The sequence below is a fragment of the Cryphonectria parasitica genome (genome assembly GCF_011745365.1).
Source record: "Cryphonectria parasitica EP155 unplaced genomic scaffold M406scaffold_7, whole genome shotgun sequence".
NCBI lineage: Eukaryota > Fungi > Ascomycota > Sordariomycetes > Diaporthales > Cryphonectriaceae > Cryphonectria > Cryphonectria parasitica.
In genome coordinates, this window is record NW_024468915.1 from 1,784,715 (window position 1) to 1,811,997 (window position 27,283).

General features: G+C 51.8%; 9 protein-coding genes across 9 annotated transcripts; 6 read left to right on the forward strand and 3 right to left on the reverse strand.

Annotated features, from left to right (window-relative positions):
• The first annotated feature begins 144 nt into the window (after nucleotides 1–144).
• M406DRAFT_323617 (haloacid dehalogenase) lies at nucleotides 145–1,279 on the forward strand. The gene has a single exon (XM_040919790.1). It carries the CDS (start codon nucleotides 253–255, stop codon nucleotides 1,066–1,068), a length of 816 nt encoding a protein of 271 aa, XP_040773557.1. The 5' UTR covers nucleotides 145–252; the 3' UTR covers nucleotides 1,069–1,279.
• A 64-nt stretch (nucleotides 1,280–1,343) lies between these two features.
• M406DRAFT_332954 (uncharacterized protein) lies at nucleotides 1,344–4,272 on the reverse strand (the record flags this gene model as incomplete). Its single annotated transcript, XM_040920798.1, has 6 exons — nucleotides 1,344–1,366; nucleotides 1,420–2,187; nucleotides 2,368–2,597; nucleotides 2,657–3,552; nucleotides 3,630–3,749; nucleotides 4,186–4,272. 6 exons carry the CDS (start codon nucleotides 4,270–4,272, stop codon nucleotides 1,344–1,346), a joined length of 2,124 nt encoding a protein of 707 aa, XP_040773558.1.
• Nucleotides 4,273–5,607: 1,335 nt separating this feature from the next.
• M406DRAFT_72571 (uncharacterized protein) lies at nucleotides 5,608–6,354 on the forward strand (the record flags this gene model as incomplete). Its single annotated transcript, XM_040925548.1, has 2 exons — nucleotides 5,608–5,856; nucleotides 6,049–6,354. 2 exons carry the CDS (start codon nucleotides 5,608–5,610, stop codon nucleotides 6,352–6,354), a joined length of 555 nt encoding a protein of 184 aa, XP_040773559.1.
• Nucleotides 6,355–6,553: 199 nt separating this feature from the next.
• M406DRAFT_280718 (SPX-domain-containing protein) lies at nucleotides 6,554–9,317 on the reverse strand (the record flags this gene model as incomplete). Its single annotated transcript, XM_040918416.1, has 3 exons — nucleotides 6,554–7,056; nucleotides 7,158–9,149; nucleotides 9,210–9,317. The coding sequence occupies 3 exons, from the start codon at nucleotides 9,315–9,317 to the stop codon at nucleotides 6,775–6,777; spliced, it is 2,382 nt and encodes a 793-aa protein (XP_040773560.1). The 3' UTR covers nucleotides 6,554–6,774.
• Nucleotides 9,318–10,124: 807 nt separating this feature from the next.
• On the forward strand, nucleotides 10,125–11,670 carry M406DRAFT_92969 (uncharacterized protein; the record flags this gene model as incomplete). Its single annotated transcript, XM_040926236.1, has 3 exons — nucleotides 10,125–10,713; nucleotides 10,789–11,512; nucleotides 11,636–11,670. Exons 1-3 carry the CDS (start codon nucleotides 10,162–10,164, stop codon nucleotides 11,668–11,670), a joined length of 1,311 nt encoding a protein of 436 aa, XP_040773561.1. The 5' UTR covers nucleotides 10,125–10,161.
• A 232-nt stretch (nucleotides 11,671–11,902) lies between these two features.
• Nucleotides 11,903–13,791, reverse strand: M406DRAFT_263514 (uncharacterized protein; the record flags this gene model as incomplete). The annotated part of the gene is made up of 5 exons (XM_040917596.1): nucleotides 11,903–12,326; nucleotides 12,574–13,028; nucleotides 13,081–13,488; nucleotides 13,562–13,587; nucleotides 13,650–13,791. 5 exons carry the CDS (start codon nucleotides 13,789–13,791, stop codon nucleotides 11,903–11,905), a joined length of 1,455 nt encoding a protein of 484 aa, XP_040773562.1.
• A 2,227-nt stretch (nucleotides 13,792–16,018) lies between these two features.
• Nucleotides 16,019–17,786, forward strand: M406DRAFT_92974 (uncharacterized protein; the record flags this gene model as incomplete). Its single annotated transcript, XM_040926237.1, has 3 exons — nucleotides 16,019–16,368; nucleotides 16,445–17,296; nucleotides 17,353–17,786. 3 exons carry the CDS (start codon nucleotides 16,019–16,021, stop codon nucleotides 17,633–17,635), a joined length of 1,485 nt encoding a protein of 494 aa, XP_040773563.1. The 3' UTR covers nucleotides 17,636–17,786.
• Nucleotides 17,787–21,810: 4,024 nt separating this feature from the next.
• M406DRAFT_243920 (HET-domain-containing protein) lies at nucleotides 21,811–22,227 on the forward strand (the record flags this gene model as incomplete). Its single annotated transcript, XM_040916236.1, has 1 exon — nucleotides 21,811–22,227. A coding segment is annotated over one exon (417 nt), but the record flags the coding sequence as incomplete, so codon positions are not given.
• A 2,917-nt stretch (nucleotides 22,228–25,144) lies between these two features.
• M406DRAFT_352836 (uncharacterized protein) lies at nucleotides 25,145–26,782 on the forward strand (the record flags this gene model as incomplete). Its single annotated transcript, XM_040922715.1, has 3 exons — nucleotides 25,145–26,099; nucleotides 26,160–26,661; nucleotides 26,779–26,782. The coding sequence occupies exons 1-3, from the start codon at nucleotides 25,367–25,369 to the stop codon at nucleotides 26,780–26,782; spliced, it is 1,239 nt and encodes a 412-aa protein (XP_040773565.1). The 5' UTR covers nucleotides 25,145–25,366.
• Nucleotides 26,783–27,283: the final 501 nt, after the last annotated feature.

The window sequence follows — 27,283 nt, forward strand, 5'->3', positions numbered from 1 at the left end:
AGCATAATTTTTACTCTGTCAATTAGGTTCATCTTAGTCTGATGCCCCTCATTGCGTCACCCCGCATGAGGCCCCCTCCTCAACTTACCTTGCATGCTTGACGGGACGTACATCATTCTATGCTCTCCATCTCTAGTCTTAGTAAGAAAGCTGAATGTAAAGGACAAGGCCAGGCCCTCGTCAACCCTTTTCTTGGTGAAACAAGACCATCAAAACCACACTCACTACTGGCTCATCTCCCTCCCAGCCGCCATGGCGCCCAAGATCACCATAGCCTTCGACCTCTACGGCACGCTCCTCTCCACCTCCTCCATCTCAGATGACCTAGCCCACCACTTCGGAGCCGACAAGGCCGACCAAATCGCCACCAAGTGGCGCCAGTACCAGCTGGAGTACACCTGGCGCCTCACCTCGATGCAGGAGCCGTCCACCCCCGAGGTCCCCCACATCCCCTTCGACAAGATCACCCGCGCCGCCCTCGTCCACGCCGTCAACGAGGCGGGCCTGCACATCCCAGACGCCAAGGCCGACGAGCTCATGCGTGCCTACGACGGCCTCGTGTGCTTCACAGACGTGCTCCCGGGCCTCAAGACCCTGCAGGAGAGGACCGCAGCCGGCGACGCCGAGGCCCTCATTTTTTCCAACGGCACCGCCGCCATGCTGAGCGCGTCGGTCGCCGCGAGTCCTACCCTGAAGCTGTTCCACCCGGACGCGAGCGCCCAGGGCGCAAAGCCCTTGTTCGCGAAGCTGGTGTCTACGGACGGCGCGGGGAGGTACAAGCCCCACCGTGATGCCTACGAGCACCTACAGCGCGAGGTGGGCGCCGGCGGAGGCGACTACAGGGCACAGGCGGCCGTGTGGCTCGTCAGCGCGAATCCGTTCGACGTCGTTGGGGCGAGGGCTGCGGGGCTGAGGGCTGTGTGGGTGGATCGTCAAGGCACGGGGTGGGTGGACCGCCTTGGGGAGGTGATCAGTGAGGCCGGGGATGCAAAGGTGGACTTGAAACCGACGATTGTTGTGAAGGGTGTAGATGAGGCTGTAGACAAGATCTTCAAAGCCGGCATTTGAAACGTTGCTGCGAGGCATGAGGGATGCGCATTTCCAGATGATGGCAGCAAAAGACAGGTCTGCGGAAGGATTGTATGGTTTCTGGCATGCTGGAGTACATTACTAATGACCATGGTGCTCAAGACAGACACACAAGATTTGTGTTTCGGCTATGAGTCTTATATCAGCCATCGAAATTGTTCGTGGTGCTGGCAATCCATTCATTTCAGCGGACCAAAATCCATCAAGTAAACCATTTGGTCCACTCCTCCGAATTCATATTCATGTTAATTTCGTCAGTATATTGGTTCTCCAAATCCTCAAACACGATCTCACAATCGTGATCAACGTTCTCAAGGCCATCGTTGCCACGCTCAATATTCTGATTTGGATTGTGCAACAGTTGCTGCTCTCGAGGCGGAGGGATAGCGGCAGAAGCGGTCGGAGGGATGGCGATGCCGCCCTGATTGACCGTCATGCTGGGCGGCGGAGTCGGATTCAGTATTTCGCGTGTCCAGCTGGGTTTTGGCGCGGTAATCTTGGGCTCAAATGCCAAAGGTGCAATGATTTGAAGTTGCGCCGATAGCAGCGAGCCCTGCCGTTGATCAGGTTCAGGAGGGCCCTTGGGCTTCATCTGGATAACAATCTTGTTCTCTCCATTGTTGTACAAGGGCACTTGAGTTTTGTACCGTCCCATTGGTGGGCCCGTTTGTGCAACGGACCCAGCTTGCGCCGGGAGTTCTTGTTGTTGTAGACTCGCTGCTTCCCGTCTCCTTTCTGGAGGATTCACTGGTGGAGCTGCGATCTCATCGTCACCACGAGCTACAGCTGGATCTTTCAGAGGATTCTCCAAGATCTGCTGCGCATTTGCAGGTTGTTCAGTTGCCTGGCTGGGCCGGTTGGTTGCAGTGACTTCTCGCTGTTCCGGGATATGGCCACCAAAGACTTCGGCGGCACCAGGATGGGCGTCAAGTCCGACGTGCAAGGCAATGACGAGCATCTGTTCAACTTTTTGGCGCGATAGACGGTAGTCATCCTTTCCAGCAGAAGCAGCTTCCGTTGATTGTGCAACATCGACCTCCATCAGTGTCTTGACGACTGTGAGGCAGTGTTCCCTAAGCTTATCGTACTTCACATGAACTAATCACAGAAGTAAGCATCTCGTTTGATCCAGGAAGTGATCTAGAAAAGGGCGAGAAAGAGGGAGGAGAGGAGAGAAGGAGAAGAAGAAGAAGAAGAAGAAGAAGAAAGAAAGAAAAAAGAATGACGAAGACGATGGCGACGACAAGGATAACAACAACAACAATAATGAAGACCTACAAGGTGAATCTGGAATGTGTTTGCTTTCGGGAAAGAGAATGGCCCAGACTTTTCGGTAAAGATCCAACTGGACCTTTAACCATCTGACCCTATCAGATTGGGCAACGCGCTTGGTATTGATCATCAAAAGCTTGAGATCGTCCTGTTGCTTCTGATCCATGTAGTACCTCGCCAAGTCCTCACGGTCTTGTGGCTTCGCCTCAGGGGAATGAGTCTTCCATAGGTGCGTCCTGGTATGATGGTCAGAATAATCAAGAATGTCCGTTTGCACGTCGGCATTTGATCTCACCAGAAATCATCGCGGCCGCGGAAGCCAGGACGCCCACAACTCCTGAACTTCATCTGAAAGGTGATATCTCCATACCTATGGCAGTATGGGCATTTCCAACCTTGAGAAACTTCGGGTCTCGAGGCTTGTTGTCCGCTGTTTCGGTCACCACGGTTGTCCTTGTCGTCTCTGCCCCCGCCCCCGGATCCGCTGCCGTCGTCTCCAGCTCCGTCGCCGTCGTCGTCACCATTCGGGGGTACAGAGGTCTTGCTCTTCTTGTTTGCTGACGAAGACTGACGCCCAGTCTGCCCAGCACTCCTCTTTTTCGACGTGGATTGCTGGCCAGATGGAACCTCACGAGGAGAACTCAACTCGTTGCTGATGGGATGGTCATCGACGAGCTGGTTGGCAGATGACAGAAGACGACTTTCATCAGCACTCTGCTCCTTGATGGCAGAGATGATGGCTTCGGCCGAGTACGAAGGATCTGCTGATAGCACCCGGCGGATGGAAGAGAAGAGGGGCGACTCTGCTTCGCATTCCGAGAGGGTGTCGGCGGCACTTTGTACAGTAGGAACCCCAGAGGCGGCTTCTTGGGAGGCGGAAAGCTTTAGGCTTGAAGTATACAACGCCAATTGTTCCATAACCTCCGCCCTTCGGTCTTGGCCTAGTGCCCATGCCGCGTTTGGTCGTGGTGGGAACGAGTCGCTTGAGAGGGTGTCTGTCGACTCAAATGATGGCTTTGCCCGTATGGGGCTCGAGCTGTCATGATGGACGTGGACATGAACATTCAGCCCGGGCCCGGTCTGGGGTTCTGTCGCGATGGAGCCATCCTCGCTGTACAAACTGGGAGATTGCGATCGAGTAACTAGGCGATAAATAGCGAAAAAGTTGATCAACCGATCGGTGTCGAGATTCTGTACAAAAAAAGAGGAAATCAGAATGTTTCTCTCTATAGCAGCTGCTGCAGGCCAATACGCCCCGTAGGACTTACATCGTACCAGTCCCACTCGGCTCCACTCGGACACGGTTTCGCCTCGATACTCTTGTTGACGGGCCCCTCAGCCTTTTCTGAGCGGCTGCCGTCTTGGGGGAAGGAAATCTTTTGGGGATACTGTAAAATTTGTGTAGGTTGGATTAGCTCGCTGTGCGCAGGTGGCTCGTGTAGCAAAGTTTCACGAGGATGAGGAAGGAAGGAGGCTCAGGTCTTACAGTGAAAGCAGGGATGCCGTTGCGCCTGCGAGCTCGAATAGCGAGGGTTGCTCCCGTCGTTCCATTGTCAAAGCGGCTCCCCGCATGGAGTACTACTATGTAACTCATCCGTGCCCCAGGTTCAGGGGGTTAACATTATCCGTTGTTTGAAGGTAGGACGAATGTTTAAAGAGGAATGTAGACTCGAAAGCTTTGACTGAGGAGTGCTGAAGGGAAGAAACAAAGAGAATAATGAGAGGACTTATTCCTGTCATATTCAACCGTTTTAGCGCTCAGCTGTCTGCGCAGATGTCTGCGCCTCAACAGTCATCGTGCTTTCTCTGTATTGACAGACTTACAGATTTCCGGAGCTCTACGACCCCAGAAACCCAGAAACCCCAGAGGGCCCCCAGATCCTCCTCCACAAGACCCCAGAGCCCCAGCATGGCCAATCAGTGCCCCACTGTCCTGAGCTAAATTGAGTGCTTACAATTCGAAGTAGGGTGTGTATCTGCTGATGCGGCAGGTATCCTCAACTACCGGGGCTCATTTTACGTATCGAACTCTTGCCAATTCGATCATTCTACGTGTCAATCATCGCCTTTTCCTTGAGACCTGGACAGGTGCTGAGCACATGAGGTGCAAGCAGGCACAACACGATGGGCACTTGTTGTTAATACTGGACCGGATAGGTCAACAAGTCTTACTCTGTAGAAACAGTGTACAAGATGAGACGTGATAGAACGAAGAGTATCGCTGTATTGCAAACAAGCTATCTTGAGATACTTCTGCTTGTGCTAGAGAATACTGAGGGGTTCGTAAAATAAACAAATATGCTTAAAATATTTGCTTAACATACTGCAACAGTACCGAGTACTATGGTACATGGGCAATTGTCGGCCAGTGAGTAATATCCTCGCACGGAAAATAAAACTTGGCCAATGTGACGTAAACTTGGCAGAACCCCAGCTAGCCAAGGTACCAAACGGGTAGAGCCGCCGCTGCGACCCTCGCAGCCTCGTTAAGAGCTGGGGCCCTCTGTTCTGCTGGAGACCCCGATTAACAGTGGGGACATACTAGGAATACATCGATCTGTTCCTTTCTTTTTCACCAGCTCAACCCAGCATTCCCCCCAGAAGATGTATTCCAAAGAAGTGTTTCTTGCATGGGGAGTGTTTTTGACCAAATAATCAGTGAAATAGCATCCTCTGCGTGGGCACCCTGCCAGGTACAGTACCCGTGCCGATAAGTACCCCGCAGCCATCATGTCTCTCGGCAGCACCCATCTCAGCCCTACTGTAACCCGACCACTGACTGCATGCAGGGCAAGGTGATACATGCCTTGGCAGTAGCTGAACCTCCCAGCTGCTTCATAAATATTTGATATGTTCCTGCTCAGCTGAACAGATCCAAATTGTTTCTTCCACCTTACTTTGTTTTCTTTTTTCCCGCTCTTTTTTCGCCATCATTTGCGATGATCCATCTCACACCCAACATTTGCCTCTACCGTACCCGGAGGGGGTGACCTCTGTAACACACTAACCTCTACGCTTACTTGCCACGCACATTAGTTGGATATGTAATTTTTGTTTTTCTGCATATTCGTATTTTTCTTATTACACGGTATTTAAAGTTAACATGACGTCCATATTTTCCCCGTTCCGTTCCGTCAGACTCCAGGAAAAAAGGAACGCCCCATCACCAGCCAGCTTCACCTGCCACCGCCAGTACCAACTCGCCTGCCACCCATCTCCTCCCAATATAACACCACCACCACCAACATGGCCGGATACTCCCTCGTCGAGGCCACCACCACCTTGGTCAACGAACAGGCTTACATCTACATGCTCGTAAAGTCGAGCACAGGCAAGCTTGACCAAGCTTACGTTCCCATCCCCCGGGACGACCTCAAGGGCGCCGCCAAAGCCTCCATCAAGGCTTACAAGGCCAAAGTCCCCAAGGCCAAGCGCCTCTTCTACCGTTGTGTGTTGGGGAAGAAGACACAGGTGTCGATGGTCACTTTGGCCAAGGTAACCGTGTTTCAACGCCCCTCTTGCCCTCCGTTGCTGACTGTCCCTCTGATTTTGCAACCCATCACCGGCCCCCTCATGCATACACACCATCACCACCTCATATGCATGACAAATAACCCCCCTCCCCCTTTCCAACACTCGTTTCTTGAACCTACATCATGTCCTCATTCACTTTCTGACCTTCTCCAGACCACCAATAGCCACATGGCCAACGGTCACGGGTACCGTCCCGTCATCAAAACTGAGACCTCGGACCCCATCATGACGGATGCGATGGACAACCTCGACGGCCTCAACGAGGTCGATCCCGACGAGTTCTTCGAACTCTATAAGAATGCCATCGGCAGCGGGGAGGGTCCCCGCAACGCGGCTCTCCTGATCCATCTCGCAGATGGGAATAAGGTCGCTCTCAAGGTTATTGGTGGCGCTCTCACCACTGCCGCCGGTGCCACCATCAAGTGGCTGGCAGACAACATCATGGGCAACATGAATTAAAAAAACAAAAGAGGAGGTTGCTAAATAACTCGATTGGCGTTCGAGATGGGTGTGCAGCGAGAGAGGGAACTCGATATCGTGATTGAGTGTTACCTGGTAGGACTGGCTGGCTTTTGGGTTAGCAAGGCTTGGCCAATTGGAAATATGGTTCAACAACCATGCAATGGATCCAAAAACACAATAGCCTTATAATAAAATTCGATCCACGCAAGCTTTAAATTGATGACAAAGGAATGCAAAAGTGGTATGTAGTAGCAATTCTTACAATGTCCGCTAGGGCCAGGGTCCATTTATGATGAAGACCAGCTCATTATGCCAACGCAGATCCTCAAGGATGCATATGTATACAGTCGCTTGCCGATTAAAACAGGGTCATCGCGTCTTTCTGTCTCGGGCCCCTCTCCCTCGAGCCGTCACCGCTTACCACCACTCCCTTTCGTGCCCTTCAAACCCAAAGTTCAGCGCAACGGCAACAACCAAGGCACTACACAAAAATGTTGGACCCCAGTAGTCGTAGAACTTGGCTGCCTTTCGAGCTCGGATAGAGCGGCTCCTGTAGATGTAAGTGCCCATCGAGTAGCATAGGCAGAGTATAGCGACAAGAGTGAAGACACCAGACACGATGAAGGAGATCCTGCTGGGCTTGCTGCCGAAGTTGAGAAGGGTGGTCGCGATGGTGCCGATATAGATGGAAAATTCGAGCTGCGGTTGACTAGAATCAGCATATACAGATCAAGGTGGTTGGATAGTAACTAAGGAAAAAAGAAAGCAAGCAAAACGGAGAGAGAGAAGGAGATACACACCCAACTCAAAAACGTTCTTTCAGCAGCAAAGTACACCTTCGGCTCCACGCGGACAGGAACGTAGATCTTCTTTCCCTTTGGCGCCTCGAACCTCTTATTCTGCACCTGCGTCGTGCCGTACAAAGCCAGTGTTCGCTCATGTGCGGGAATCTCACTACCTGATCTCATCGTCGCCACTGCGTGCCCTAGCTTGGAAGCGATGCCACGACCGGCAGTCTTCGCCTTGGTCGATACGAGTGTCGTAAAGTACGTCAGCCCGCCGACTCTCCTGGCCTCCTCCAGTCTGTCCTCTTCTTCTTCCTCCTCATCGGACTCGTACAGCACGTATGCATCGTCTTGATGAGCGGGGGGTAACATCCGTGTCTGGTCCTCAAGATCGACTGCCCCATCGTTCTGCGCTTGGCGCAACCTATGAGCAACTGCTGCTCCGTGGGCGCTCGTCTCTGCCTGTGAACCATTCGATGGAGCGAGAAGGCCGTTGATCTCGTGTCGACGTGTGGTTCTGGTGTCCTCCTCATCCGAGTCGTCCTCGTCATCGTCCTCATCCTCCGATGTGCCAGTGGTACCAGAATGAGAGCTCCGCTGGATGCCAAAACTATGGGTAACGGGCTTGCGGATGTCAACGTCCATCTGGGGCATCCAAAAGGGTAGCAGATTGATGCGGTCGGGGAACAGAACGGCGCATCCGTGGATGAACTTGGAGAACTTGGGAACAGCCTCGACGAGGTGGCTCGAGACTAGCTGTCGCACCCATTCAGGAGTCTGTTGGCCTGCTTGAGTCTGAATCTTCACCTCCAATACGGCATACGGAAATCGGCAGATGTCTTCTGGTGGCAGCTGGGAGAAGGGATAATCCACGCCGATGTCCATACGGCGCCAGTTATCACCGCTTCTCTTGCGGCCGTCGAGATTGTCTTCCCGGATCAAGGTCAAGTCTGTGTCCAGCGAGATGCGGACTCTGAGATCGCCTGGGAACTGAAAGGCAGTGCGGTGGTAAAAGCTTCGGCATACCGGCTCGTACCCCTTCTTGAGAACCTCCCACTGGATCTCCTGGGCCAATTTCTCGGCCTTGTCGTAGTCTGCCTTTGGCTTCTTGCCAGTCTTTCTTTGCTTGTCGATGATGGCAGCGGGGAGCATCTCACCCTTCATGTAGGAGTTCACATGCTTCTCCCTGATGTCGAATCGTTCCTTGACGGACTTCTCCCCTGTCCAGTCCTCTCGATGCGTTTTTCTCTCCACAAAAATCTTGTCGGTCTCCATGCTGCCATACCACCGCAGGCGGATCGCTTCCGCTCCTTCGGTCTTCTTGAGCCGGCCCTCATACAAGTCCCAAACGTCGGGGTTGTCGTAGTAGATGGAGGTAATAGCCGTGTCATCCGTCTCGAACTCCTTCGCCGCATTGAAGACCAAGACTGGCAGGTGCTTCAGGATGATGAGCTTCAACTCGGTGACATTGTCCGGATGCACCCAGTACTTTGTCGTATTACGGATGAAGTTACCCTGGCTACCGCCGGAGGCACTGTCACCTTTCACTGGATTGCCCCTGGTGCGAACGATGTTGTAGAGGTCGGACAGCTTCACCAGCAACTCCTCGTGGTTGTCCTTGAAGAACGGCTTCGCCTTCATGCGCGCCTCGAAGACAGGCCGGATGTGCCACCCAGTCATCTTGTCGTGCTTCTTCATAATCTTGTAGAAGCCGGTGTAATTCAGCTGGACAAACTTGGCCAGGTCGTTGACGTCGGCGATAATGTCGCTGAGGTCCTCCTCCAGGACTAGGAACTCCTCCTCGGACGGGCCATCCCTGTCAGGCTGCCGCTCGTTCAGTCTGGCGACAATATCGTTGACATCGCGCTCGCTGGTTTGGAGACGGCGTGTGATCTCGATGGTCTTGAGCTGCTGTTTTTGGTAGACCTTTTCGAGTTCCGATTCAAGGCGGTACACGAAACGGCTCTCGTCATCCTCTGTCCATTCTCGTTTCGAGCTGGCCTTCGCCTGCGAGCGCGATGCAGAGGCGCCATCGGTGGTGGTTCCGACCTGTCCTTTGGACGAGACGATGGGGCCAGAAGCCTTTTTAAGGTCGACCTTCAGCCCTTCATAGTCTATATAGTACCATTGATACTCTTTGATGGCAGAAGAGCGCAGCTGCTCGCCGAACTTCATGACGGCTACGACTGCCGGAGCAGTGCGCGAATACGGCCTTGACTGGTTTGGACTGCTGGGAGGAGGTATGAGATGCCTAGCCTTATGCCAGTGCTGAGATCTTCAGCCAGTTGATCAGCATTGAAATCTAACTTCATCGTTATGAGATATGTGAATGTGAGTGAGTGGGAAGAACATTATCAGACCAAGGCAATGCCGATAGGCTGCATTCAGGAGAGAAAAGGCCAAGTGAGGTGAGACAAAGAGTGCTTACCAGAGGAAGGATAAGCTGACAGCTTTGAGACCATACAGATACGCAGATACGGGAACAACAGTAACAAGAGAAAAGACAAGACTCTGGAGTATGTTCTGCGATAGTAAATTGTGTCACGGGCTTGCAATTAAGAAAAGATGGCAGCCGACAGAAACATCATGATGAACGAGCCTGCTCTGTTACGATATCTTAGTGACTCCACCCCGCTACGACATAGAAGCAACGCTAGCATAATACAGTACTCTGTACCGCAGTAGCCCCTGCCTTCTTGGCCTTCTGTTCCCCACCTGAACATCCCACGTTGTCTCAATGGATGCTTGTAATTGGCCAATTGGTCAAGCTGCCAGCGGCCATGCATCCCAGAAGCTTTGCAGTACAGTACATTCATTTTGGACCTTCCCAGCGGCAGGCAACTAATTTTTGGAGGGGCATTCGGGCATCACTTTTCCTTGTCGCGTGCCACGCTCTAAGGTCTGAGATACAAGAGCTCCTAGGCCGTGCTACTTGGCCTCAAGAATCATCCAGACAATCTCCTTTCATGACAATTGGTGGAAAAGGGGAAAAAGGAAACCTTGAGACCCACTCTACACCATGCCCTCCTCCTCTCAACCCATCGACGACTCCCAAGCCGCGCGCATAACCTCCTCCTGCCCTCCTTCCACCTCGGAGATCCTCCAAGCAGCATGGGACCACGATGTCGCCGCAGTTAGTAAGCTCCTCGACAAACCAGGCAAGGCGAGCGTCCAGGACCCCACGACGGGCGAGACCCCACTGCACGCCGCGATCCGGTCGTGCGGTCCTGCCACGAGCACACCTTCGGACGAGGCTGCCCTCGAGCAGGCTAAGGCCACCGTCAGTGAGCTGCTCCTCTGGGGCGGTATCTGGAACGATGTGGACGACCACAACGAGACACCCGGTTGCGTCGCATACCGTCTAGGGCAGACGGCTTTGTATACACTCTGCGTTGAGGCCGGAATGCGCGCCGAGATGCTGTTTGGCCTGCTCGACGGGTACCAGGAGCTCAGCTCCGGCTCTGAGGCCGACGACGAGGACATGGCCGAGGACGAGGAGCCCGCGCATGTCGAGGTCGATACAGCCGGCATGAACCCCGAGCTCGAAGATGGCGAGGATGCTCCGGACCTGGTGGCTGCGAACCAGCTCGCTGCGGACTTCGCACAGGCAGAAGAGGAGATGGATGTCCAAGAGGAGGTAGCAGAGCCGGCAGAACCGACGTTCAGTCCGCCAGAGAACGGCACCGAGAGCGAGGTCAAGAGCGAGAAGTATCTGCGGTCGAAACTCACGTACTCCGATGGAAAGCTTGTGGACGACGACGGCAATGGCGTGATGATGGCCTGGGAGACGGACATTATGCGGCGGAGCGTGGATGCGCTGATTCCCGAGCACGCACCCGGGAAGAGGATTCTGAATATTGGCTTCGGAATGGGGATTATCGACAGCATGTTCGCTGACACGAAGCCCGCAAGACACCACATTATCGAAGCGCACGAGGAGGTCCTGGCACATCTTGACGAGCCAGAGTCGACATTCGGGGCAAATTGGGAGGCCAGCGGACCTGAGGAGGGCGCGTACAAGGTTCATAAGGGACGCTGGCAGGACATTGTGCCCGTATTATTGGAGCGGGGCGAGATTTACGACGCCGTGTATTTTGATACCTTTGGCGAAGCTTATAGTCAGCTGAGGAAGTTCTTTACTGAGTATGTCCCCGGCTTGCTGGAAGCAGATGGCGTGTTTGGTTTTTTCAATGGTTTGGGCGCGGATAGGAGAATATGCTACGACGTCTATACGAAGGTCGTTGAGTTGCATCTCACGGATGCAGGTATGGACGTCGATTGGCAAGAGATTGATGTGGACCTCCAAGGGCTGGAGGAGGCCGGGAAGGGCGAGTGGGAGGGCGTCAAGAGAAGGTATTGGACACTGGACAGTAAGTCATCATCCACGCAACCCACCCCCCCCCCCCCTAAAGATTCTTTGTCTTCATTTTCCTTTCTGGTATTGCTTTTCTGGTCTTCCTATCAACAAAGTCTTAACACAACTCTATCTCAAGAATACCGCCTGCCAATCTGCACCTTCTTGGGCTGAAAAAAGATTTTGGTAACCCGGCTTTACACTGTCCCAACCCCTTTGACACTCGTGGCCTGTTGCTTCTGCAGACACGACATCACTGAAAAGTCGAACATGAGGCTGTCTCCAAGACTAGTGTATTCAGATATCAACATGGTTTGTATACCAGGAAATAAAGAGGACATGCAAAAAGGCGCAGGCCAGATTTAACCAGCAAAGACACGCCAGGCAGTCGACTTAGCGATTCCGTCTACGCAAAATTCTCTGGATGCAAGATACCCGCCATATTGCCCTGCTTGACACGCTTCAGCGTGAGTGCCGCGATGAGTGCGGCGCCAACACCGGAACCGTCCTCGGCGGCCAGGATCTCGACGGGGTCCTCATCGCGACGATTGGTCTTAGGAGCCCAGTCCAGAATCTCGCGGAGGGCCTGGGCGCCGCGCTTCTTGAAGTGGGGGTACTTGTTGAAGACGGAGCCGTCGGCGCCGACGTGGGCACTCTCGTAGTTCTTCTTCTTGCAGATAGCGGCGACACCACAAGCGGAGAGGCGAGCAGCCCGAGTCCCGATGAGCTCAGCTGTTCTGCGGATGAGCTCGAGCTCGGACGGGTTGGGCTTGAGATCGAGCTTGTCCAGGAAAAGGTCGAATGTCTCCTGAAGGTTCTCAAAGGGGTCACTAGAGACACAATACGTCAGCCATCTGCCGTGGAGCAGGGGTGGTGGTATCATTAGAAGAAAATGAAACGCAAAAGCTCTCAGTTTCAAAACCAGATACATGAGTGGGAATTAGTTGAGGAGATGAAAAACACGAGACAATAGACCGAATTACATCGGAACCCGAAGACTCATTGCTTATGAAAAGCTCGGAATAATTGCAAGATTCCAAGACAAAAGAAAAACGCCTCTTGGCGTGGCAGGCGTACTCTTCAATGGCAGATAGGAAAGACGAATCCAGACTGTAGGGCTTGTGCAGCTTCGAGATGTCCTGGCCGGCAAAGATACCGGACTCATGGTTGTCATGAAGGTCGACCATGATCAGACGGAAGATCTCGCCCAGATACAGACCAGCGATCATCTTCTCGAAGGCTTGCTGCCCGGGACGGGGAGAATCCTTGTCGATTATGATATCGTACTTGGTCCGAGGCAGAACCTTGTGCTCGTTGTCAAAGGCACCCCACTCGCAGTTGATGGCCATGGGTGTGTCAGGAGGCAGGTTCATATGGGCAAGCTTGGGGATAGAGCCGAGATCTTCCATATAGGCAGCATTGCAACCGGTACCGAAGATGCAGCCAATCTTCATCTTAGTATCAGTGTAGGCAGAGGCGATCAGAGTACCGGTGGTGTCGTTGATTAGTGCGGAGAGCTTGATAGGAACTCCCTGTCGAACAAGTTAGCATCTATAACGTGGCATGATGGGTCTATACACCTACTCGGGCAGCCAGGGCAGCCTCAAACATGGGGACAACGTTCTTGCCCTCAACCCCATCAATGTCGAAGCCCTTGGTCCACCGCTGCAAGATACCCTCATCGATGTAGTTCTGAGTTGCAGGGTAGGAGAAGGTGAAGCCCAAGGGAAGCGCCTCCAGGTTGGTTGTGCCGTGGTGAGTCTCGATGAACTGGGACAGGCAGTCGGCAATGTATTCCCAAAGCTCCTCGGAGGAACCAGTCTTGAGCTCCTCGGGCATGCGGTATTTGGACTGGATGATGTCGAATTCCGACTTGGCCTCTGTCAAAGTGATCTCGCACACACGCAAGTTGGTGCCGCCCATATCCAGAGCCAGGAACGTGCCAGTTTCGTATCCATCGGGAAATGACATGACCCAGGTGGGGTTCATGGGCTTATCCTCAACGTTAGTTTACTGTTCCAATGCTCAGGGATGTAGGGAGAGAAATGTGGCGACCAAAACTTACAATACTGCCACCCTCGACGCTCAGACCTGCATTCGCTGGTCAGTGTGTGCTGAGCATTTCATGGATGTCCATATGGCCAGGAACATACCCTTGTCCAGTTCTTTGACGAAGTGGTCAGTGATTTCCTTCAGCTTTGCCGTGGGGACAGTCAGCATCTCTTCCAGAGCCTTGATCTCCGCCAACAGGCTCTTGGGAATCTCAGCAAAAGAGCCTAGATTATCATTTGTCATATTAGCAAGATTGTGGAACCAAATGTACAAAGGCTCAGAACTGGCGGTCGCAAGGTCCAAGGCAAAGGCTGACACGCACTGTGACTCCTTGCTAAATAGTGCTTGTGGTGGTGATATGAATGACCTTGGAGTGTCTTCGGAGGAATAGCCTTGTCATGTGGGTAGATGCAAGGCATGTGACTGCCAAGTGCCATCTTGTTGTTGACAAGAGAGTGAGAAGAGAGAGGAAGGACCTGGGATGACCAGTATAGAGGGGACAGATAGAGAAAGGGGAATGGGGGTTCCAGTCTCAGATGAAGGGCTGAATAGGAGGTATAGGTTGCGGGGGTGGGTTGGTTAAACCAGAGGTGGTTGTCTGTGATTAAGACAGCCTGTTGAATTGTAGGTTGAGGACCAAGATTCAAGGCTGCAAATCCGACTTTACAGGTGGATGGAAGTATGAGGACAGTGTTGTAGGGAAAATTGTGATATGATGATAATGACTTTTGTCTCTCTTAGGTCTATAGGTATCTGAGGTGGAGTGTGGATGATGATGATATAGAGGTGTTTTGCGGAATAGCCGCCATCTTGAGGTGTATCTCAGGGCTGTCCAGAGCTAGGTGAGATGCCCGGGTTGGAAGGAGGAGGGAGTGCAAGAGCTGTCAACCACTGGGCTTGACTTGTTCTTGCTTGCTGTGACACCAGAGATCCTGCTAGCTGCTGGTGGACTAAAGAATAGCTCGTGCAAGCATCCATACACCATAGAGAAAACAGAAGAAGAAACAGCAAGAAGATGATGATGAGAGCGGATAGCAGCTGAGTAGGAAGAGCGCAACTTGCCTGTTCCCTTGCGGGAGGGTGGCTTCTTTGGACCCAAGCCGACCATCTTGACTGTTTGTTTGAAGTGGGATGAGGAGTTGAATCAACAGTAGAGCAGAGAATTGGACGAAGACCTAATGCTGCCTGTGGGTGTTAGATCTTTGACTGCGAAGACAATCAGGGAGGTTGTGGTTGAAGATAGATAGTGCTGAGGGTCAGGTCGATGACAGTTGGGAAGATGAGAAGATGAGCTCAGTGAACCAAGCCAAGACTCAGCAGCGGCGATCAAAGTGGGTCCTCAAAGGCCAAGCTAACCTTGCTTTAAGGTTCAACAGAAGACTGATTCACAAGACACGACACTGACAAACGATATCCATGGAAATTAAGTTGATGGGAGAAAAACAATCGACCCTTGAGTTGAGGATATGAATTGCCCCAACCAGCCACAGGGTTTTCAGGCTGCTCTGTTTTTGTTGAAGTCCCGGGATACTTTCCCAGGCCAGGGTGAGCGTGGCCCTCCGAACTGCCTGTGGCGCCTCGGTCCCAGCCCAACGGTACGCAGCTCCGGTAAGACTTTGCAGTAGAGTCGTCTTTCACTTCCTTTCAGCCAGTTTTTGCATACTATAGACAACAAATCAAAGTGTTGCCTTCAAACTAAGTAAGCATTGTGGCTTTAAGAGCAGGCATGCCCTCTTGGAGAAACATCTTTGATGCTTTATAATGCCTAACACTGCTGTTAAGCTCATAGAACATGAAATGTACAGGGTAAATGCAGACTGCGCACTCCTTTGTCGTGTGCATTCCATAGACCTTGAACCGAAGTAGCTTGTGTAAAGCCTAAGTAAAAGCACACGACATATGGCGTGACAACTTTTGGAAAACATCACCAAATGTCAGGTGGTGGTCAGGCAGTCTGCATTTCAGCATGCTGGCAGAACCTAGGCAGTGAGCTCGGCTACCCCGCCATGCCGCTGCAAATGCTCGCTCGATTTGAATTGACCTGAATCAAGAGGGAACCCCACCATGACACCACCCCTTGCTCTGATTTTTCGGGCCATGTCATCTGTGGCTGTGGTGGCGCTTCAGCCACACCCCTGTGGCCCCTAGATCTTCCAAAAAGATACGTACCTATCGAAGGGACTCAACGCGGCCTAGCTCCCGTCTTGGCAAAGGGTCAACGTAATCTTTCTGGGGAGCTACCACAGTATCATAATAGCGAGCTGTCCTTTGCCATCCTTGCTGTCACAGGTGAAGGACGAACTTCTGAGAAAAGCAAGGTGGTGACTTTGGATTTCTCAACAACAGACGACCAATGTCCAATTGATTTCGTCGCTTTCGATTTCTTTCCCTCTTTCTCCTCTTTGTACTGTCCTGTTTCTTCTTTCGGGCTGCGCGATCATACAAGCGCACCCTCTACTCCTCTGCCAAGATGAAGTTCGCAGCGCTGCTGCCAGCACTCGTCTCATGCTTGTCCTCGACGGTGGCAGCAACCTCCTTCGACTCTACCCAAGTGTCCAAGATCTCGCTGCCCTCTACCTTCAAGCCTCCTCAGGTCTTCAAAAATGCCAACTTAGTACATATTATCACACTTGAGAAGAACTATGCCAAGGAGATTATCAACACCAAGGTCGAGAATATAGCCAAGGAGCCTCAGGATGAGTACTTCCTCCCCTTCACCCCGGATCAGATGTCCAGGGTGGGAGGCCTGGAGGTCAAGGACAAGAAGAATGCAGATGCAGGACCATTTGCGGTAGAGGCTGTTGAGTTCGACCCAGAGAGGTAAGAGATTTTGTCCTGGCTCCTTGTGGCGAGGCAGAGACAGAGAGCTGACACGGGGGACACACGAAATTCACAGCACCGTCCAATACTACCGGATCAAGTTCCCTGAACCTCTGAAGGCAGGAGAGGAGCAGACTCTCTCCATCAGCTACTACTACACCGATGCTTACAGGCCTCTGCCCGCGACGATCTCCCAGGAGGATCCTCAGTTCCTCGTTTACTCCTTCTCGGCGTACTGCCCATCGGCCTACACGACCTCCAAACAGAAGACTGAGGTCAAGGCGGCCTCTTCCAATATCCCCGACTATACAAAGGTCCCTGGAAGCGGTGATGTGGCCGAGTTCCCCACCAAGTCGGGCACTAAGTTGACCTATGGTCCCTACGACGAGAAGCCTGCGGGCGCCGAACAGCCTGCGACGGTCCGGTTTGAGTTCACCAAGCCAGTCCTCCACGTCTCGGAGCTGGAGCGTGACGTCGAGGTGAGCCACTGGGGTGGGAATATCGCCTTCGAGGAGCGCTACACAATGTTCCACCGCGGCGCCAATCTCTCGTCTCTCTTCAGCCGGGTCAAGTGGCAGCAGGCGCAGTACTACAACCCCAACACCTTTGCGCTTAAGGAGCTCAACTTTCCGCTCCCACCGAGCAGCGCAGACGCGTACTACTATGATATCATTGGCAACATTTCGACGTCTCGGTTCCGGACTGGCAAGAACGAGGCACTCTTGCAGACAAAGCCTCGCTATCCCATCTTTGGCGGCTGGAAATATCCCTTCACCATTGGCTGGAATGCGGATGCCAAGAACTTCCTTCGCAAGGCCACTACTGGAGGCTATGTTCTCAACGTTCCGTTCCTCGAGGGCCCCAAGCAACCTGAGGGTGTCGAGTACGAGAACACCGTGGTTCGCGTCATCCTGCCTGAAGGTGCCGAGTAAGTGCGATTCAGTCAATACCTCGTGGAACTGCATCTAACTTGTGTGTCTACAGTAATGTCAAGTATTACACCGACATCCCAGAGTCGGCCATCACCAGCGCCGACGTCGAGATTCACAAGACATACCTGGACACAATCGGCCGCACCACCCTGGTGGTCAAGGCGCGCAACCTGGTTGACGACTTCCGCGACCGCAAGCTGATCGTCTCATACGAAGTTCCCTTCCTGGTCAGCATTCGGAAGCCTCTGGTTATCTTTGGCAGCATGGTCGCGACCTTTATCGCCGCGTACATCATTGGCGGCGTGGAACTGAAGATCACATCTAAAGCTAGGTAGATGAGGGTTGTCTGGGGTTTTTCTTCAGTGGTGGAGCGAAAGAGCACGCATTGCGGAGATGATATCCTCTTTTTCGTACTGTAACAATATCCAGGGAAAGGGTCAGGACACAAAAAGTCAACAAATGGCATACCAAATGATTCATGATCGATCCCGAGCGGATGTAGAGCCCTTGGCAAGTTTGTGAGGACCTGCTGGCAGCAATTGTTCGACGTCAAGCCACCTTATTGTAATGGCCAGGCGTGATTTGCTGGCGTGCTGATGTGAATGCACCATCTTTGCTCGGCGGGCGACATTGCACATTCCCGGCATCACGGACCATACAAAGCACCGCACAATTATTCTAGGTCTTTCAGTCACGTAGCCACGTCACTATGAATCCGGAGAGCAGGCATTCCGAGGCTCTGGAGGGAGGCGGGGGCCGGTGGGCTACAGCGCGATGTGGTCCACATCTGTCTCGGGTTCGTCCTAAGTATGCCTTTACAGCGCGCCGTGCCGTAAGTTAAGAGTTCACGACCCTCCAATGATGCCTCCTCGTTGACACAAACATTTCGCGCATAAAGTGCAAGACAAAACAATTTAAACAAGTACTCAAGTAACCTATCTAAGAATCCAAGAAAACCCCACTGTAAAAGGAAAGGGTCCTGAAAGGTATTCTATCAGGATGACTTGAGACTTGATCACCACCCCCTTGCTCGCGATCGACACTCGTATTTGGACAGCCGATTCATTGCCAGGCGCCTTGGATTTCGAAATATTGCGGTACCGAATCTCAAAGCTCGGGCAAGTTGTCGAAAGAATGTGTCCTCCATGCGAATTCTGCTGGAATTTTCTCTCTTAACATTTCTTACTTTGGCTTCTTCTTATTCTTGTTCTCTGCTTTGGGCCGCTGGCTGGCTGGCTTGTCAGGTGGAAGAGTAGAGGCAGTGTAATTCAGTTTGCAGCCACCACTGCCCCCCTGAAGCCCTTGCCTCCTCACCTCCAACCAACCCCGTCTAGAAAGCGTGCAAATCCGTCACAGCACATGCAGCGCCTCATGGAACACAACAATTCTCCATTTGGAATATGACGACCATGGAGGGCCACTCTATGCATTTTGATGGGCTCGCCCCCAAGTTTCATGATCAATGCGTCGGTCGGGCTGTGTGGTAGTCGCCGCCGAGTTGGGGGAACCAAAAAGGGAAGCTCACTGCTCGAGTATGTATCACTTCGCGCCGAGTACGAAACTGTCTGAGAATACAGCTCGCGGCCTGGCTTTTTGTGTTGCCTAACGAAAATTCAGTGAGTCTATGTATCGATGGTGTCTCGCCAAAGAATATTGTGTGCAGCCCAGCAAATAGATTGTATTGATAAAAATTCAGTCCTTTTATCTCTCGGTCCTGGACATCATCCACCACTTGCCCCAGCATCATCATCCTACTCCCTTTTCACTCAAATTTGGGATGACAGCCTATGAATGGTTCACCCGATATTCCAAGCAATATATTTGATGGTTTCACCTAGTGTTTTCATCCAATATTACGGGCAGGAAGACCACGAACTCCGAGTCCGAACCTCACAACAACCCTGGGCGGCGAACGGGATGGTGGCACACCAAAGACCCTCGGCATGCATGCAATGATCGATTCATGCCTAGAAGACCAGCCTACCTGACTGTCTGATATGAATCCAAGAGGCTGGTGGTATGCTTGATACTCGTGTCTTGATTCAGAGAGGTGCACCTTTACAGTAACCACAGGACCTTCACTCATATTTCACGACACACGGTAGAAGGTCCTCTGAATTTGACTTTTTTTCTTCTAGTTCTTTTCCCCCGTAAAGAAATCGAGACAAAACCCAACAGTGTTACGTCCTACACTGTGTCTAGTCATCACCGTCATGCTCCATGGCTTCGTTGAATACCACAGCCACCATCGTCAGCCACCAGAGAAGTCAGACCTGGAGAAACTCGCGTACACGAAAACAAGTACAAATTGGTACGACCGACCTTTCATACAACTCAAAGCCACCAGCTCATGTACATGATAGGCGACGACGATAATAACAAGAAGATCGATGGGGAAAGGGATACACAAAGTTTGTCAACACTCTTCAGGCGAGCAAGTACAGGGGTACTAATGATCTAGCAGTCGAGCCAGATGGCAAGAGCAAATCCTCAGCCATCTCAACCGCTACAATTCCAAACATCGAGAATACATTTCCAACCTCCACGGCGGCCATTGTTTCCGCAGTCCCAACTAGTCTAGTGACTGTCACGACACCGACGTCCGCTAAACAGGCGAAGACAACATCGTCGCCCCAACCGTCCGTGAGAGTTTCTACTGCGTCAGCACCACCAATAGTCGTTTCGAAGCCATCCACATCCATCTCTAGCATCGACACAATGGCACCTATTGCTACACCAGTATCTCCTCGGGTTCCAATATCTTCCCTGCTTTCGACAAATGCAATGACTGCGTCGCAAGCATCCGCATCACAGGAGGTAGCAACGAGTATTTCCATGGCAGTACAAGCTGGGATTGCACGTAAGCTTCCAGACGGTTCTTTTAGGTATTACAGAGCTAATCTACATCACAGTTAGTGTCGTGTTCATAGTGTTCGCCCTTTTGGGAGGCACCTGCATCCTGGTACGGCGCGGTCATTCTTGTAGGAAGTTTTCTCTTCTCCCAAGCTTGATGTTCCGATCGAGGAACTCGACGCTGGCAAGATCGTCAGACACAAACATAGATCACTTCGACATCCTCGAAAGACCCAGTGAGTTCCAGACGGACCGCAGCAAGCTTGACGAGGAACTGCCGCGTACGAGCCATTCCTCCTGGCGGTACACAATGCCACCAGCCACGAGCTCGATACCACCTTCGTGCCATATACCAAGGAGACTTGAAGAGGATATGATCTCAGTCATCGAGGCACAGCTGCAATACGAATCTCAGGACCTCGAGATGTTTCCTACGCGTTTGGCACCGCCGCCCTCTGCCACGAGGCCAGGCTTTAGAAAACATACAGACTCACTATCATTGGAACGGCCAGTCTCATCTGCATTATCTGTATCACGGCCCAGCACGATTGTGGTGTTGATGGAAGAAGAAGATTCCGATACCAAGCATAGTTTCGAAGGCCAAAGAGTCCAGGAAGTGCATGAGGAGAGGACGTTGGTGGAGTTTGTTCCCAGTGATGGTTCTCGGCTCCATCTCAGTGCTTTGCCCAGTCGACCATGTTCTTTCACGGAAAGTGATAACAGTGATTCACTTGGTAGTTAAAAGGTATGCTCTAAATAGAAATAGAGGATTGGTGCATCTTGTTGGTCTTACGTAAGAAAGTGTCGGAAAAAGGGAACTGTGCTGCGCCAGGTCGATATATTTCTTCGAAAAGAAGTGTCAATAGACCTACCAAGATCTTGGATGTGATTTTGAAAGCAGCAGATGAGTTTCAGCATACCAACCACAGCTATGTCATCTTTTTAATGCTTTGCTGCCTTGCCAACACACACATGGCGACCCATATCTTATTTCATTCGGAGGTAGGTCCGCTTGCAAATGTGCTGAAAAGCAACCAGTCCACCTTTTCGAACCGCGGCGTATAATGAAGCAGCCTGGTCTCTCCACATAAGATGTGCTGTTTGCTCTTAAAAGTGTGTTTTTCCAAGGCACGGGATCCACTAAGCTAACAGGCTAAGTATTCTGATAGACTTCTTCACCTGTGTAGGAAATTTATTCATGATCTACCTGCTTAGCCAAATATAGAAGTATCTTATTGACAAACCAGGCCTTGTCGAGTCTATAAGGGGCCCCGCCTTCAATGTTGGGCTCCACCGATTTTTCTCAGTCCGATGTCCCCAGTTTAAGCTGCGCCTTGCGGAAGTGCAGTTACTTTTTTTCAGCTTTGAATGGCCTTCCTTGAGGTTCGAGGAAGGCTTGCCACGTCATCAGTTAATCTAGGTATGCGCGTATGAGGCCTCTCGGGCTCTTGCAAACCTTAAGCCTGCTCACTTTCTTCCTTTCCGCCAAATTCTTCCTTCTTTAGTCTTTTATTCTTCCATCACACAGTCCTCTCCCCCCCTCCCCGGGCACCTTGACTTCTTACAAACTTCTTCTGCTGATTTTTCAACTCCGCCACGCAGCTTCTCTGAACCACATTGCATCTTTGCATCACAAGTCTATTGACCCTCGAGTCGAGACAACCTCACCATGGCAACTGACACGTTTGTATATGAGGCACTTTCTCACCCGAAGAGGGAATTCAGGCTGCTGAAAATCCAGACATACAATAGCGAGACCGCACCGTCCGTTCGATGCGAACTCGCAAGCTTTCCCTTGGATGAGGCGCCTCCATACCACACCATCTCGTATACGTGGGGAGATGACGAAGATAAAGCACAACCGATTCTTATATTAGTGAACGATCGGCAGTTCAAGGCCCTCCCTAACAGTGAAGGCGCACTCAGACAGGCGTGGGCTTATAACCGGGACCTTCATATTTGGATCGACTCAATTTGCATCAACCAGCAGGATATCAGTGAAAGGAATGCGCAGGTTTCGATCATGGGCCAGATCTACATGAATTGCGAACAAGTATTGGCTTGCGTGGGGGATCACGCTGATGACAGCGAGTTCCTTTATAAGCTTCTGCGCAAGAACGCTGACTTGCTCTGCGCATACTCCTCTTGCAACGGAACCAGGCGTTGCGTGTTCGGCAATGAAGAAGAGAGAATACATGCATGGGAAGCTGTTTCAAGAGAACTGCACAGGGAGAAGTCATCTACTGCCCCCAGTAGATACTCCCAAGCTCTTGAAAGCTTCCTAAAACGACGATACTTCACAAGAGTAGTAAGTCATTGCTCACATTACCGCTTCTATCAAAGATGCTTCTTCATTTGCTTCACTACGAGGTTCGTAGAAGAATTATTAAGCTTTGATCACAGTGGATATATCAAGAACTATCTCTCGGTCCCTCAATTACAGTTTGTTGTGGGCTCGATCACATAGCAATCAACCCATTGTGCGCGTTGGCTCTTTGGCATGAAGCCATGGGCGCTGTCGAACAAGTCCTAGCAAGACCACAACAACAGCGAACCTATGCTTCGATCGAGCCCATATGCATATCACCAACGATTCCACTGTTAGAAGCCGGTTCGTTTTCTGCGGATAGGAAAATGTCTTCTTTGGAGCTCTTCATTCACGTACGTGATGCACAGCTGCATTGCGCTGACCCAAGAGACAAATTGTTTGGTATTCTTGCGATGGTCGACTGGTCAGAAAATGGTGGAAATATGGTTTCACCCGACTATACGAAGAGCGTATTCAAGGTGGCTGTTGAAGCATCCGAAATATTTCTTAACAGCCAGCACCCACTCTACTCTCCGCGTGAGCTTGCAGAGCAAGTGGTGGCAGCCTTCGACTTAAGTCCTTCGATCTTGCGAGAAGAGCTTAAGGATGCGATCAAAGGCCGCCACGCTCTGATATCGGACTCTTTGCTCAACCCTCGGAAGGAGTACCCACCTGAGCTGGAACAGCCATTCCGACAAGCTGTCGCTCAGTCTTCCTCCCGTCGCGAACTTTTGAGCGGATTCCGTCTAGTGTGCGACGACAGCGCCTGCACTCTGCAACAAGAATCGGGTCCCTACGTTCTACCTAACCTAAGGAATTCAGAACTCAAAATTCAAATCTGGCCGAATTACTCGCCAGAGAAATGGAACCAGATTCGCAAGATCCAAGGGGACTCGAAACGCCACATCAATATACTGTTACCACAAGTGACCCAGCCTGGGGATTGGTGTTTATTCTCAGATTCTCAACGCTATGACTTTGCTGAAAGGCGCTGGGTGAAGCATGTGAGACATGGCGTCTGTTTCATAGCAAGGTACCTCCACGACGACAAGTATTGGATTGTGGGAAAGGGTCTATGGTTTGTTGATTGCGGAGCATACCTTTGGTGGGGTATACGGACAGCGTTGGAAGATGAGGGGGACGACTTCCTTGGACGATTCGGCCTCGAAGACAGCCTCGTTCTTGCCAGCTATCAAGACATCTTTGCAGAATTGCCACCGATTGCAGACTCCCGGCTTTCGGAGTTCATGGACACGGCATTGTGCGGGAGCCCGGGCTCGTCTCATATAAGAAGCTTTTCACATCGGAAGCAAAGACACAAATAGAGCTCCATCCATCCTGGTAGTCTATATATGTGACAAAGAGTACTTTTTGTACTGATATTGCGACTCTGCAGTGACAGACAGCCTTCGGTCTTGGAAAGATACCCTCAGCATCCCGATCATTTGGCAAGGCAATTTTGAATACTCAATTCAGGACTGATGCCATATGAATGGTGATTGAGGGCAACCTGGAAGCAGGGGTTTGCGCTTTTCAACGCCCTCAACTGCGAAGGCCTACTTCTGTACCTGAGATAGCGCTTGGAGGCCCTTGTGTCCTCTGTGCCAGAGACTTGATGTCTTTAGGTTGGAGTGGAGATGAATTTTAATTAAGATTCTGTAAATGCTGTATGGGTGCACCGTTGTAGGGAAGGTAAGGAAGCCATACAAGCGGCTGTTCGTTAGGTGCCCGATGTCAACCCTAACCCTGCCCTTCCTCCACACCCCATATTGACAAAAAGTATCGCAACAGAGTCCATCCACAAGCGCTAGAATCAACTCGCATAAGATCTGTTCACATTTATCTCATCGTATAGTAGTTATCAGTAAAATTTCAAGCCGTGAAATACAGGGTGGACAGGTCGTACTGAACCGTGGCTACACTAACAATACTCATGCGGAAACTGTACCATATACTGTTAGTGAATGCACTCCCCGCCTTTTCCGCTGATCCCACGTGACCCCAGCCGTCCCTTTCCAACAATCGCGTCAGCTTCATCTCCGACCTCATGTTTCCATCATCACTACGAACAGGGCTCTGCATGTAGCATCATCCACGACCACCATTGTGAAGATCGGGTACTTCACCTGGGTACTTCACCTGGACACTTCACCTGAGTACTCCACTTACCTGCCCTTCACAGCTACCCACAGCTACCCTATAAAAGCACGTCTGGTTGCTTATCCCTTTCCGTTCGTTCCTCTTTCTGACAACATCACCACTCCTATATCATCAGCGGTTGTCGTTGTCCTTGCCGACACCGCAAAACATCAAGTCCTTACAACGACGACACCAACCATCCCATGCAGAGCCCTGCAGGTCGATAGCTTCAATCCAGGGTTAGTTCCAAAGGTGTCCGCTTCCTGCGGACGACCGCGCACTCTTGCCCAACGTCAAGAGATACTGCATTGCACACACACCGCAGTAGTCCTAGGATGCATCGGTTCTCGTCTCAGTCCACTACCAAGCGACAGGGCAGTTCGCATGCTGTTCTGGGTGTGGGAAAAGGGACCTGCGGGGTCAAGCCCGGGGTTGCCAGTGAGCTGGAATCTTTGCATCCTTGGGACCGTTGTTAACGCGAGCGTGCGGGCTCTTCAGGCCCATTTCTTTACCTTGCCTTGTCTTTTGGTACCTTTTCTTCTCACTCAACATTCGAACCGAGTCAAGGCTGCTCGTGGGTGCTCTTTTCCAACGTGGGCATTCACAAAAGCCTGGGCGGGCGGGAACCTATGTCAACAACATGGGGGCTTCAAGTTTCGTATCTGCTCTGCATGGGTCATTACGGCCGTGCAGATACCAGAATCAGTCCAACATATTGGATTCCGTTGCTAACATGATATGCTAGGTCCAGCATTCTGTGGTCAGAATGGCCGACATGGCGGCCCTGGCAACAACGTCCGTATCACAGGACAACCTTGACATCACAGGAGCCCAGGTCATTCTCGGATGGCGAAAGCCTGACGGTCTCATGTGTTATCTGCCGTCCACCGACGCCAGCTCTACTGAGACTGGCCACGTCACGTTGGATTGCCACTTTCGTCCCTTGTCCAATACAGCGTCGCTCAGGCTTCGGGCTCCTATCCTCCTCAAAGGCCTAGGCCGGAAGGTTACACCCTTGTTCCTTTTCGTTGCCCCGGAGCGAATCCAGTCTCTCGTCTACGAGCATGTTGAGGAAAATTCTGGCCCTGAGGTGCTCCATGCGGCACTAGGCAATGGGGGCATCGCGTCGCTGCAACTGAGACTGAAACACCCTGCCGACCTAGTCGTCCCTCCTCTTGAGCCTCTGGTCCCGAAAAAGAAGGCCTACTGGGATGTACTTGATTCGTTGAAGATGCTTGCCCAGGAGACCGAATTTGTTATCTATGTGAAGCAGGACCGCATGCCCTCAACAGACCGTTTGTCGCCATTTTGTCAGGCCGTGGCGGCGGGAAGCTTGACTACGAGCACTGTACATGCCGATGTATCCAGGCTTTATGACGGCAAGGGAGGCAAGCTTCTCGAGAGCGAGAGCCTCGCTGTTCCCGCACCGGGCACAATACACTCTCCACCATCATATGATGAGCTTACTGCTCCTCCACCAGCACTCACTATAGAGAAAGGTGAGACGTTCCCCGAGATATCCTCCACCCAAAAGTGATAATTTGCTAACATGACTACAGAGCCATCGCAGCCGTCACACCAAGAGGCCCCTGCCAGTGGTAGCAAAAAGCGGCGTAGAACAAGCAGCAGTGCAGAAGAGGCCGCCACACGTGAAAATGCGCGATGTGAGCCCAACGTTGATACTGTGTATGTCGAGGCCATCTGCCGGAAGTTACTGGGCGAGATGAACGCCAAGTGGCGCGAAGAAAGCGACCAGCTGCGCAGTGAGTTGCGGCAGATGGAGACACGGATGAAAGACTGGGTGGACGAGCGTCTGAGTGCGCATGCGACCGAGCTCCGGGATGAGATGCAGCGGACGAATGTCCAACAACAGAATCAAGTGCATGACGAGGTGCACGAGGCCAGACTTGAATTACAAGAGGCCAGGGACGAGGCCCAAGCGACCGCAGAGAGGCTAGAAGAAGTCATGGTGGAGGTGAAGGCTGTCGGAGATGAAGTGTCTGACGTCGTAGATGGCAGATTAGATGAGCGATTGGAGCACCTCCGCGGCGAGTTGGAAGAGTACGTGACGGACCAGCTGGTTGAGGTGGAAGGCCGGGTAATAGACCGCCTCCGGTCCAATGTGTACATAGATTTTAATATATATGACTAAGTGTCTGTAATAACAACCTTTACCAGTTGATATAAAGAATCCTGCATTACTGTGCTTGTCGACTGAAGCCGTTGCCCGAGATACACTCTGAATGGTACTTGGCCATCAGATGGATCAGAGCACGAACAATGCGATTCCTCCATCCCGGTATCTTGTTCTTCAGCTCCTTGGACGAGCACTTCCGATTACCGCTCACAGGTAGCCCTGTCACAAAATCGTGTCGCTCAAGTTGTCCTCGGCTGGTCTCCCACCAGTAAGTCGTCGACCACTTGACCGCCTCCCCTCCAGCGCCCTTCGCATCGTCGTTTGCAGGAATGATAAATCCGGATGGTGCGAAATGGTCGAAGGAGATATTCGAGCATGTAGGTGGCAATGAGCACTTCCGAGCCATCTTGTGTGACAATCCAAAGCGGATGACATGATTATGCCAAGGTGCGCCGGGGAGTTGCAGACATAAATGAGATTTGCCAAGATCAACCATGGTCTCGTATATTGAGATGCTGCTCGGGTCAATCGCTTGTCTCTTTCTGT

Coding starts and splice junctions, on each gene's coding strand:
- M406DRAFT_323617 (XM_040919790.1), top strand. CDS start 253: ATGGCGCCCAAGATCACCATAGCCTTCGACCTCTACGGCACGCTCCTC.